Below are 11361 nucleotides of genomic sequence, written 5' to 3'. Positions count from 1 at the left end.
TTCATTCGCACAGCCCTCCAGTCGCCCAGGCTCCCATTGTTTGCTGAGCAACAATGGAGATTTCGCAGGGAAAGTAAAGCTCTTTTCAGATTCCTCTCTGATGTTTTGCATTTAGGGAAACACCGACCTCCACTTTTTCCCCCGACATTTTCCCTCCTGGCATTTAAAGCTGTTCGTTTTCGGGGAAACTTCTGTGAGTTTGGCGCTTGTTCGACCAACACCAGTGTTAGGAGGAGGCGAGACGGGTGGAAAAAGGAGAGCCCCAGAGATTTCCCGTGTGTGTGTGTGTGTGTGTGTGTGTGTGTGTGTGTGTGTGTGTGTGTGTGTAATGCATTTAGAGGACGGGAGCTGCCTCTAGGGAGAAAGGGGAAGGGGGGAGGGGAGAAGAAAAAGGAAAGAGCGCGTTTCCTCGCCGGGGTTACCGGGGTGGCGCGGGCTTCGCGGCCGAGGGGCTGCCGGCCCGGCCCGCGGCTCCTCGCGGCCGGCTGGGAAGTGGCGGGTCCGGCTAGTCCGCGGGCGGGCGGAGCGCGCCTTCGCTGCCAGTGTCCCCCTTTCACCTTCCTTCCCCGAGCCTTTCCCTGCTCCTCCGCTCTCCGAGCCCGGGGCGGCCCCGCAGACACCAGCGCCTCTATCCTGCGCTCCTTGGCGTACGCAGCCGTGCGAGGTCGCGGCGGGAATGGGCGCCGAGGCCCTGCCCGCCAGGGCCGCATCTGCGGCCCGAGACTTACTTCTGCTTTGCTTTCCTGCACCTGGCCCGGGGCAGGCTTTCTAGTTTCTGCCTCGGCCAGAGGAGCCGACTTCCGCAGGACGGGCTTGGGGCAGGGGGTGCCAGTGGGGGCAGCCGGGCGAGGCGAGGTCGCGGGGAGACGACCAGGCCTGCTTGGGCCTGGGCCGCTCCAGCCGCCTCGCCTCTTCAGGGACCTCGCCCCGGGACCACCCGAGCGGACCCACAGCTCCTGAGGAAACAGCTGCCTCGGGCCTAAGGGTCTTTGCTTTCCCCCAACGCATGCAAGCGTGGGTCGCCAGCCCAGCATGTCTGGCGTGGAGGCCGGAGGAGGGTGGGGAGCTGGCGGTGCCCTATGGCCAGACGAGTGAAAGTCGGTTAGTGTCTTACGCGCCTGGGGGAGGCGAAGGGCGCAGGCTTGCGGGGCCCGGGCTGCGAGTATTGGGAGGGGGTGCCTCGTGAGGCCGTGCGAGGCCGCCCTCCCCGGCAGGCCTCGTCCACGCCCTTGTGGCCGCCCAGACCCGCTGCGCTTTGGCTAGGCGTCCCTACGCGCCTCCACCTTCTCCAGGTGCACGCCTGGGCGCGGAGCTAGGCTGAGCCCCCAGCGAGGGGCGTGGGGCGAGGGGCGTGGGGCGAGGGCGTGGGCGCCACGCAGGCCGCGGAGCCTGGTGGGCTGCGGGAAGCGTGCACTGCGCCTGCCTGCCCGGTCCCAGCCTGCCGCCCAGAGCTCCCCGACCAAGCCTTGACAGCTCTCGGAGCAGCGAGAAGAAGAAGAGGAGGAAGGACACAAAGAGGAGGAGGCGGCGGCGGGCGGCGAACTGAGGGCAGCTCAGGGGGAGGAGGGCTCATTGTCCGGTCCCCCCAGTCCAATTGATATGCTAATCTCTTTTCTGATGCCATAACAAAGAACACCTTTGCACTTTTAAAAGACTTTTGTGCCCTGGCTACAGAAGTTTATTATCCACTAATTAGCAACAACTTCTGGCAACGAGTTGGGTTACATTTTCATAAGTTCCAGGCCTGAGCGACGAGGTGCGCAGGGCAGGAGGAGGTTTGAGAGTAGGGCAAACCCGAAACCTGGCGCTAGAAAGGAATCACCCGCTCACTTTCCTAGGCATAGGGCGCCAGGCGGGGATCGAAAGCGAAAAGTGTCCGGAAAAAGGTTCTTAAGGCTGGGGATGGGGTGAGGTGGGGTGGAGTTGAGCGATTTGGGCCCAGGCTGGCTCATGACCTTATTGGACCCGATTCTGTGATCCCCATCCCGAGAGCTGCGCGGAGGCGGAGACGGTGGCTGCCGTGCAGGTGTCCCGGCCCAGCCATCTGTTTGGGGTGGGGGTGGGGTGAAAGTCTTGGACTAATGTTGGGGTGCTTGCCTGTGATCTCTCTCACGTTTTCCTTTGAGGCCTCCACTCGGAATAAGCCGCCGGCGAGGGAGCGGCCCATTCGTGGGAAACGCGCCCACCGCTTGGGTTCTTTCCTAAGGCCTCCCCACCAACAAGGCTGAAATTCCAAGGCCCTGGAAGATGAGGCAAAGCTAGCATTGCCAGAGTCGGGGGAGAGGGGAGGATGCTGGGTAAAGTGCCCACCCGGGGTGGTCTAAAGTCGTCACCCCACAGAGCAGATTCTGCTGCTAACCAGAGCAGAGAGCCGCACCTTCCCAGCGGCGGGCCCCAGTGCGCACCGCGTGACTTTGCCTCCCCCAGGCTCAGCAAGTCGTTGACGATCTTTAGCAGTCCCGCATCCCAGGTCAATAAACTGGAAACAGATAGAATGAGAATCATGGATGAGAGACAAAGGGCAGCGGGGTGATGCGCATTTCTTGTAGTGCCTCCAAAAAACCGTGGTCTCTCGCTGCTAATAAAACACCCTTGTGGTGAGGCCTTTGGTCTGGGCTCAACCGCAGAGATGTTTTGTCTTAGGTAATTCGAGCCCCCAAACCCAGCACCTTGGGATTATATTATACACACACTTATATTCTTTCTGTATTTTTTAAAATTCTTCTTTCATTTTTGGTTTGCTGCTTTTTGCAAACGACCCGGTTGGAGATATTGTTGGATATTTCAAGCAGATGTCAGGTGGGTGTTGGCGGCCTGTGAGTCCTCCCGCAGTAGCAGCAGCAGCCAAGTACGGTTTGATAAATGCTCAAGGTGAAATGTGGCCTTACTCAAAACCCCAGGGTGATTTAGGGTAGAAGAGCGAATATTCAGAGGCGGGAAGTGGTGAGTTATATTGTTACATTCCCTTTCGATGGAACTAAATGCGGTTATCTGCGGTCCTAACCTCTCTCGCATCGGAGTGCAATGTTTCTGAACAAGCTCTGTTAGAACTGGAAAATGGGAGGGGGTGAGGGAGCCCACTGACGACTTAACGGAATTTTACTGAAGAAAATACAAAGATAACCGAGATATTCATGATATTACATCTCATGATCTTCCAGACAAGCGTCTCTCCGGAACAAGAAAATATTCCCAAATTTCTCCCCAGCAGTGGCCTTGGGTGGAGTGAGGGAGGAGGTGGGTGGTGAGTGTAGAGAAGAGAAGGTCTCTCTCTGTTGTCACCCTCAGCCCCCTTCATTGAGGAGGAACAATGGTCAGGCCTGGAGTTCTTCCTGAAAGAGAAACTGCAGGAAGGCAGAGTTGCTCTTTGTACCCCAGCCCCTTTAGAGGAGGGGGAGTCATACACAGGATCCCCCTGACCACTGGGCGGTGTCCGGGAGATCAGAACCCCTCAGATACTCTGGGAGCTAAAAAGGCGCCGCCCTGTCCTCCCAGAAGGCCCACGCAGTCGCTGGAAGAAACCCAAGCAAAACCCAGCGACCTCAAAATTCGCCAGGGGGATAAGCGGGGAGAGGAAAACCACTCACTCTCACATGCCCTGTCAGTCCCCCCACGCCACCATCCCAATGTCTGATCAGGCTTGATTCTGCTGACGTGTGTATTTCAGATTAAGGATGTATTTATTTATTTATTTATTTAATCCTTCAGATCTTCCCACCCCATAAAAGAGACTTAATTCCTTTCCAGGGCGACGGGTTGATAAAAGGCTCCATTTTAAAGCAATGGGGGATCATATGACTGTGACCTTGACGTGTGAAAGGGGGGAGGGGCAGGTAGTTTGGGGCCCAGACCTTAGGCCTCTGCAATTCTGGGGCGTTCTAGGCCCTTGATAAGAACATCAACAAGAGGGATTTATTTTCAAAGGTTACCATTAGCAGTTCATTCACTAAAGTTGAGAATTCGGTATTTTTATATTACGTGAAATACATGATTTAATTATACTCCAAAAACAAATTAAGGACAGGCCTTCTACACAAATTGGAGGCAGCTAAATGCTCTTTTGTGCCTGCAGCCCTCGGGTTGTTAAAGAGGCTGCTGATGCATGAGAAGTAAGTGACTGATTTAACTCATTGGGATGCAGGAAGCGACCTGCCCTCTTTTGAAAAAAAGCGAGAGAGAGAGAGAGAGAAAGAGAGAGAGAGACTTCGAGCTTGAGAAGAGAGAGGGAGGGGAGAGGAGAGGAGGGAGAAGGAAATGACAGAGAGAGAGAGAGAGAGAGAGAAAGGAGAGAGAGAACGCAGAGGGAGGGAGGCAGGGAGGGAGACCAAACCCCCGCTTTACTGCGTTGAAAGCTTCTGAATTTCAAGCAGAAAGTAGAAGGAGCTCCAAAGGCAGTGAGCGTCTTTCCTTGGGCTGCGTGCGCCGAGCGTAGACAATGAAAATCTTCATCCCCCTCCCCCATTCCACTAGGCTACAAGATTCTTGTTTTCGTTCCTTCTCACCGGTGGAAGATGTGTAAAATCAAAGATGTAGAGGTGTGTAGTGATTTTTTTAAAAGCCAACTAATCCACCGCACGGGCTGCGACGCGGATTACCCGAGCGCACGCCGGCTGTAAGTACCATTCTTTCCTGCGGTAGCCGGGCTCTGCGTACCCGGCTGGGCTGGGAGTGTTCGCTTTGTGAATCGGGTTGTTGCTTGTGTTTTGGTGTTTTGGTTCACAGGGGCTTCTTCGAAGCTTACACTTTTCGCACGTGAGCGGGAGAAGCGTTTCGCCGGTTGTGGGCGTGCAGAACACGATCCTGGTTGACTTTGATGCGGTGACTTGGGGTGGCGGGCGGGGGGCGGCGGGAGGCGCGGAGTCGAGGAGTTCCCGCGTCGCGAGCATGCTTGAGAGCCGCCGGCTCAGCTCCGGGCTGTAAGGTTGGTTCCTGGCAATGGATGGAAATCAGGTCACAGAGATCCCTAAGCTCGCCAGGCTCCCAGACACGCTTGGGAGACAGAATGGAATTGGAAGGAGGGATCTGAAGAGGAGGGAGGGGATCCGTGTTCCCCCACCCCGGGCCTAGAATGGAGCCCCGGCCAGCCGCGGGCCGGGCCCCTTGGTTTTCAGGACTTATTCTTGCCGGGGTGGCTCGCACGCCAGCATCGCGCCTTCGGTGCGTCTTTTATCTCCATCTCAAATATGGGATCTTCTTGGGACGAGGACTGAATGAGGGTGGGAGAGAGGGTGTGTCTCACGGCGCCCAGGAGGGAGAAATTGTGGTTCTGAGAAGGTATTTTTTGGCCTCTTGAAAATGTGCAAGAATTCCGCGGGCCCAGGCTTTCTTTGTGTGGCGGGCAGCGCCAAGCGCTTTGTGCTTCACAAGGAGAAAATGGCGAGTCCTATTGTGTTTAGGCCATTTTCTTCCGGTACTAGGATTTTCCCAAGTTCGAAATACTTCTTGAGAAAGTAGCCTTCTCGTGCCCAAGAAAGTGTGAATCGCTGAGGCTCGGCCCCATGGCCTGGCGTGGGTGCCGACCTCAGTTTAAAACCAAGGGCCTGTTTTCTTACCGTTGGGGTACTTGTATCAAAGCACAGATATGACCGGTTTGTGCGGATCGGTGTCCTCCAAAGATCAACAGCGGCTCTTGGGGTTTGGAAAAATAAGTGTCTATTTATATATGCATATATACATATATATATATAACATATTTTTCCTGACAATGTGAAGGAGAAAATAAAAAACGAAGGACAATTACGTTTTTGAAAGAGGGAATATTTCTTTCCCTTTCTCCTTTCTCACGCTCGAGGAAACCCCAGGAGATGTTAAATGTTACTCTGCCGGGTCAGTCTCTTATTTTTTAAACTGAAGATGAAATGCTATTTTGGCTGGAAGAATTATTCCGCATCTTAGCCACTGGAACATATGCTTTGCTACAAAAAAAGTGTAAGGTGTTAGAGATGGATTTAGTTTAATGCTCTTAGCGTGTGTGTGTGTGTGTGTGTGTGTGTGTGTGTGTGTGTGTGTGTGCTATCTATATGCCTCTATATAGTGATGTAAATATGGAGAGAAAGATGATTGAAAAGGTTGTTTAGCTTTTGCCCCTGAATTTGTCATTTTTGTAATTTTTCTGCACTTGTTAAACCATATGTAAAAGTGGACAAGGATTCCTGTACAACAATGTCTATGTCTCTTTTGAAAACTGCCAAAAAAGTATTGCAGGTTGAAAGATATTATTTCCTGTTTACTACAATTATTTGGATCTTTAAATGGAGTGGTGGTTTTGTGAGTTCAAAAATAATGAAATGCAAACTATCTGCTTCCTGTACGTTCAATTTGGTGGCAAATATAGAAAAATGAGAACAACTGGGATGGGGAAGAGAACCTAAAGCCTATAGCATTTCCCCCTTTTGCTATCATTTTAAATGCTAGGGAGTCTAATTTGTGCAGAAGCATTGTGACTTTCATTTTTCAAAAGGTAACACTAGCATGTCCTTTCATGTGGATCAAGACCATGGACAGCGAACTAATATTAAATCACTGAGCAAAAAAGGACTCTAATAAAATTTTGAGACCTGAGTGAAAGTTTACATTCAAAGCATGTTAGAAGTCAAAAATAATCTTTATGGTCTTTAAAAGGAATTAGACTGGTAAAATGTGGCATTTCAAACTTATTCTACCAAGTTTCAAAGAAACAATCATTATGTGTTCAGTTTTTACCCTGCCTCAAATAGTATATATTATTTATCCAATTAAAATAAGATAAAGCCCACCTTTTGGTACTGGTAAATGTAAATTTTAAAACTATCAGTTTTAGATGTAGAACGTTTTTTATAAGGCCTTGAAACAGAATGGGGATGGAGAAATTTTACTATTTTAGACTGGCATTGGCTGAATGACACTACAGAAAATTAAATTGATTTTTATCAGTGAATGAATTTCTAAATGCATAAAATTGGGAAAATTAAATGCCACTTTGATAGACAGGAATAATATGAATGCAGATATAATCCGGCTATTCCTTTTACTCCCGTGTAGGCATTGTACTCTATAACTGACAGTGCAATGTTGTGAGCAAGCATTTATTTTTTTTCCAAGAAAGTCACAGATTTTTTCATATATACTGATTAGATTTGGGACACAGGATTGGTTCAGTGTGGGTCTGTGCTGGAGATCAGCTTATTTTGTTTTATACATTGTTTGAATAGCCTTTACTCCTTTACAGAATTAAAATTCATTTAAAACCATTTCATTTGTGGATTACATAACTTATTCAAAATTGCTCATTTAAATTTCCAGTTTGATGTGTCTTTTAGCTTATTTCATAACCTGACTTTAGTGTGACCTGTAAAGGCCTGGAAAATCATATAAAGCAAAAACAATATGCAGGTTAGAAGAATTAAAATAGTTCATAATTAAAATTAAGTTAAAATTACATCATTTAAAAGGACCTTGGAGTTTATAAATAAATTAATTTTTGTTCTTTATTCATCAGATTTGGCTATAAAATGAAACTGCAGTTCTTTGTGCAGGTTGCTGGAATTAGATGCTACATATATTTTGAACACACATACTTATTTTAATATTTTATTTTTAGACAACGTATTCAAAGTACTTGAGAAGAATATGCAATGACATTTTTTCCGTGTCCTAATCAGGACCATGGTGAGGTCCCCGTGGTTCACCGAGTGGTGGTCCAGGGCTCTGGTTGGGACGCTGAGTTAGGTTGGCAAAGCTAACAATGTGTTTTGAAAGGCACATTCGTCCGGAATGGCATTCGTGATAAGATTAAACATAAACCTAAACCTTGGCCTCGGGGGAAGGCAGGCTGCGGGGTTGAGAAGAGGAGATGCAGATTAGCTCTGCTTTTGCTGCTTGCGCACATAATTAAGAGGCGGTCCCTCCGTTGGAGCGTGGGCTGTGTCCGGCCTAAGGTGCTTATTTTCCTGTTACTTGCCCAACCGAGTGTGAGTGAACAGGAGCCCGAGAGCTTAAATGTGGGATCTAGATAAGGTGTCGACTGGGTTGTGGGCGTTTGTCTCCATGTTAGGGAGAGGCAACTGAGAACGGTGACTTTGGCTTGTTTTGAGAGAGCCTGGGTTTTGACAGCAGGACGGCGAAGGGAGCGCTTGGAGAGGCTGGAAGCTCGACGTCTTAGGGAGCTGCCTGCGGGCACTGGGTTGACGCCAGGGGGTTGTCGGCAAGGGCAGGGCTCTTGCCCTCTGCTGTACCTAGGCTCTGCAATTGGGGGCTGCGAGCCTTCTGCGGCTCTTTGGTTTCAAGGACACAGCGAGCTGCTCAGGACTTTGGGAGCCAACATCTGTCTGACTGGTGACGTCAGCAGCCCGTGTAATCCTCTTGTGCTGAAGGCAGATGCCTTATTTGTTTGGCTGGAGCGAGCCATTAATCCCTAATTCTGGATCAGCAAGCGAGGGGGAAAGACCGGACCGCTCCGACCCACCCCCTCCCTACCCCCACCTCCCACCTTAAAGCACCTTATACCACGGAAGGCTCTCAGCCTCTTCTTTCCTCTGCGAACGCGCTGAGCAGCGATTGAAAACGTTTTGGTCCTCTGCAGGTTTGAACAGGGCTAGCAGGTCTCTCTCCGGATTTCTAGGGCTATGGGTATATGTAATCCTTCTCTCATCGATCGTTTCGATTCTCTTGCCGGTCTTGCAGTTTGCAGGGTCCTAAACGAAGAGGGGTGGAGATTCGAGAGTGCGGGTCTGGCGTGTGGTCCAAGGGAGGGGGTGAGGCTGGGAAAGGGGGTGCAGAATGCGGGAACGGCTGGGACTGCACAGAAGGACCATCTGCGGACGCGTTTTCACGGCTCCAGCTCCCGAAATCGTTTCTCTGGACGCGGCAGTATCCGCAGCGCATGCACCCTCCTCTGGACTTCCGCAGCCCGGACCTGCGCTTACAGTCATCGCGCCACCCCCTCCCCCCGGGCTGCAGGCCCCGCGCTCCGTGGGCTCAGGGTCCCCTCCGCGTCCCCCTGAAGCCTGGGGACGGAGGTCGCGACCGGCCGACTGGGGTCCTGTCCTCTTGTCACCTTGTATCCCTCGCATGCTCCCTCCCGCCTCGTGTCCCTGCTCCCCACCCTCCCCCTCCTCTCTCCCGCCTCCCTAACACTGCGCTTTGATTCTGTTTTTCAGGGGCGCATTCTGGGGTCTCTGCGCAAGACCAGCTCTCAGCTCTCTCTTCTTTCCTCGGACTCTGGAGCGGGAGCGGGCCTTTCCCTCGGGTCGACCACGCCGTAGGGGACGCCGTGAAAAGAGCCATCGCGCCCGCTGCCTCCTGCCCGCTGCGCAGAGGGCTCCGCCCGTAGAGGTCAACTTCCCTCACCCTTTTCTCTCTCCTGCTTGCCCTCCCTCCGCCCGGCCCAGGCGCTTCCAGCCCCAGACTGTGGCCACTGGCTGAGGAGTGCGAGTTGGCTGCGCTGCCCTGAGCCTAATCCCTCTTCCGGGCCCAGACCCGAGGTCCGCGCTCCTGGGCGGTGGGGAAGCTTTAGTGAGCAGGCTTTTCTCTCCGCAGCAAACTCGTAGCCAGACCAGATGGGCCGCCCGGCTCTCTCGGGACTAGGCAGGCGCGGTTGAGTTAATTTTTCCGCATTACAAAGAAAGATGACCCAGCCCGCCCTTGGACTCTCTTTTCCCAAAATCTCCCAACCAAACCCGCGGTAACGTTATCAAAGGACACAGAGCCCAGGCATATCTGTGTGTTTATCTTACAGGCACACACGCATGGTTTTCTCTTTTATATGCTAGATTTCATCCCTGACAGCAGAAAATGATTGGCAACGGTTCTGACGGAGAACATGCAATAGCGTGGTCCTTAAAAACCTGCCATTCCTTACAAGTGCCTTAGAAAGGATTCAGGGCGAACCAACTGGGTTAATTGCATTCAGTAAAATAACACGATTACAAAATTAGATCTGTACCAGAGGGGTAATTAACTTGGATCCACGCCGTCATTTGAAAACTAGATTTATAGGCTTATGTATGTTTTTAGGCGTGTGCTGTAAATGGCATGGAGATATATGCATATGTATACGCAGGCACACGCACCGTCTACACTTCCACGGAACAGACTAATTAACAGCGGCTCTGGCAGATGTGTCAGAGATGAGCAGAGACAGGAGCTGGGCTTATGAGTTATGACTCAAGGGGTAGAGACTCAGAGCGGAGAGAGGGGGATGGGCAGGGAGAGAAGAGTGGTAATCGCAGTGGGTCTTATACTTTCCGGATCAAGATTAGAGGCTCTGCTCTCCGTGTTCACAGCGGACCTTGATTTAATGTCATACAATTAAGGCACGCGGTGAATGCCAAGAGCGGAGCCTACGGCTGCACTTGAAGGACACCAAAGCATCTCAGGGTCAGAAAGGGGAAAAAGCAATTGCAGGGAATTTAGGGGGTAGTAGAAGGAACCCATCTCTTGCCGCATAAATGCCCCCCACCCCCACCCAGGACTCATTCTAGAAGCAATCTAGTGTTCGAAAGGGAAAGGCTCCTACTTTTCCATTACAGCCGCGGAAATCTGCACGCAAATCTCCGAGGAGAATTTTAGGGAAGCTTCATTGACAGCTGTCAGGAGAGCAGCAGTTCCCGCCTGTGCAAATATTCCAGAGAGTTAAATCATTTAGAAAGCACTAGTTCTTTCAAGAACAGGTAGTGTGATTGTCTGCAGTCCTGGGCCAAGCTGGGAAAACAAAACAGCAGAGAGAGGTGTAACATTAAATAGCGTCCTGACCACACTGCGCAAGAAACAGCAAATGAAAGGTCCAAACTTTGGAAAGATCTGAAGAACACTTGCCGCCCGCATTTCCCCTTGACTTCTCCCTTTCTCTTCCCAATCTCGAGGCGTTCATGCCCGGCTTTAAGACGCCAAGATAACTCTCTTGTTTTGGCATTGTCGCAATGTCCAAATCGGTCAAAGGAGTGGGATAAGGTGAAAGGACCAGGTCAGAAACATTAGAAGGACTCGGTAAATTAATTTGTTTGGAAGCCAGTGAGGTGGACTATGTTGAGGTAGCAGTTCCGCACCACGACTTTGGAGCCAAAGAAAAACCCAGGCCGAAAAAGCGAGCCTTGATGTCTTTGTTCTGCCTTGGCCTGCAGGGGCTGGGAACAAAGGAGAGGAGCTAAGAGGATGCACCAAAGTAGCCGCGCCTTCCCTGCCTGGCGCTGTCCGCGGTGCTGACCGTGGCCCTTTTCTCTCTCCGTAATCAAACTGGAAAAGCAATAGGACCGTCCCGTCCCTACTCAAAAGAGTAGGATATTAGGTAATTTGAAAAATAACATTTAAAAAGAGAAAAAGGCCACATACGGCAAAACAATATTTTACTGAAATCGTTCCCTCAAGCTGTTGCTACCCTTGCCT

General features: G+C 51.2%; 1 protein-coding gene and 1 non-coding gene across 2 annotated transcripts; both read left to right on the top strand.

Annotated features, from left to right (window-relative positions):
* Window positions 1-4054: 4054 nt before the first annotated feature.
* Window positions 4055-9913, top strand: LOC101152791 (uncharacterized). The gene is made up of 2 exons (XM_004047097.5): window positions 4055-4612; window positions 9138-9913. Exons 1-2 carry the CDS (start codon window positions 4512-4514, stop codon window positions 9400-9402), a joined length of 366 nt encoding a protein of 121 aa, XP_004047145.3. The 5' UTR covers window positions 4055-4511; the 3' UTR covers window positions 9403-9913.
* Window positions 9914-10227: 314 nt separating this feature from the next.
* MIR124A (microRNA mir-124a) lies at window positions 10228-10336 on the top strand. The gene has a single exon (NR_106240.3). It is a non-coding gene; the product is annotated as a microRNA mir-124a (primary transcript).
* The last annotated feature ends 1025 nt before the right edge of the window (window positions 10337-11361 follow it).

The sequence above is a fragment of the Gorilla gorilla genome, chromosome 7 (genome assembly GCF_029281585.2).
Source record: "Gorilla gorilla gorilla isolate KB3781 chromosome 7, NHGRI_mGorGor1-v2.1_pri, whole genome shotgun sequence".
Lineage (NCBI taxonomy): Eukaryota > Metazoa > Chordata > Mammalia > Primates > Hominidae > Gorilla > Gorilla gorilla.
This window is presented reverse-complemented; position numbering and strand designations above follow the sequence as displayed.

What these genes read in the sequence shown, in the direction of transcription:
- LOC101152791 (XM_004047097.5), top strand. Translation starts at nt 4,512, where the DNA reads ATGTGTAAAATCAAAGATGTAGAGGTGTGTAGTGATTTTTTTAAAAGC. An exon ending in TACCCGAGCGCACGCCGGCT is followed by an intron (nt 4,613 to 9,137) that starts GTAAGTACCATT and finishes TCTGTTTTTCAG; the next exon opens with GGGCGCATTCTGGGGTCTCT.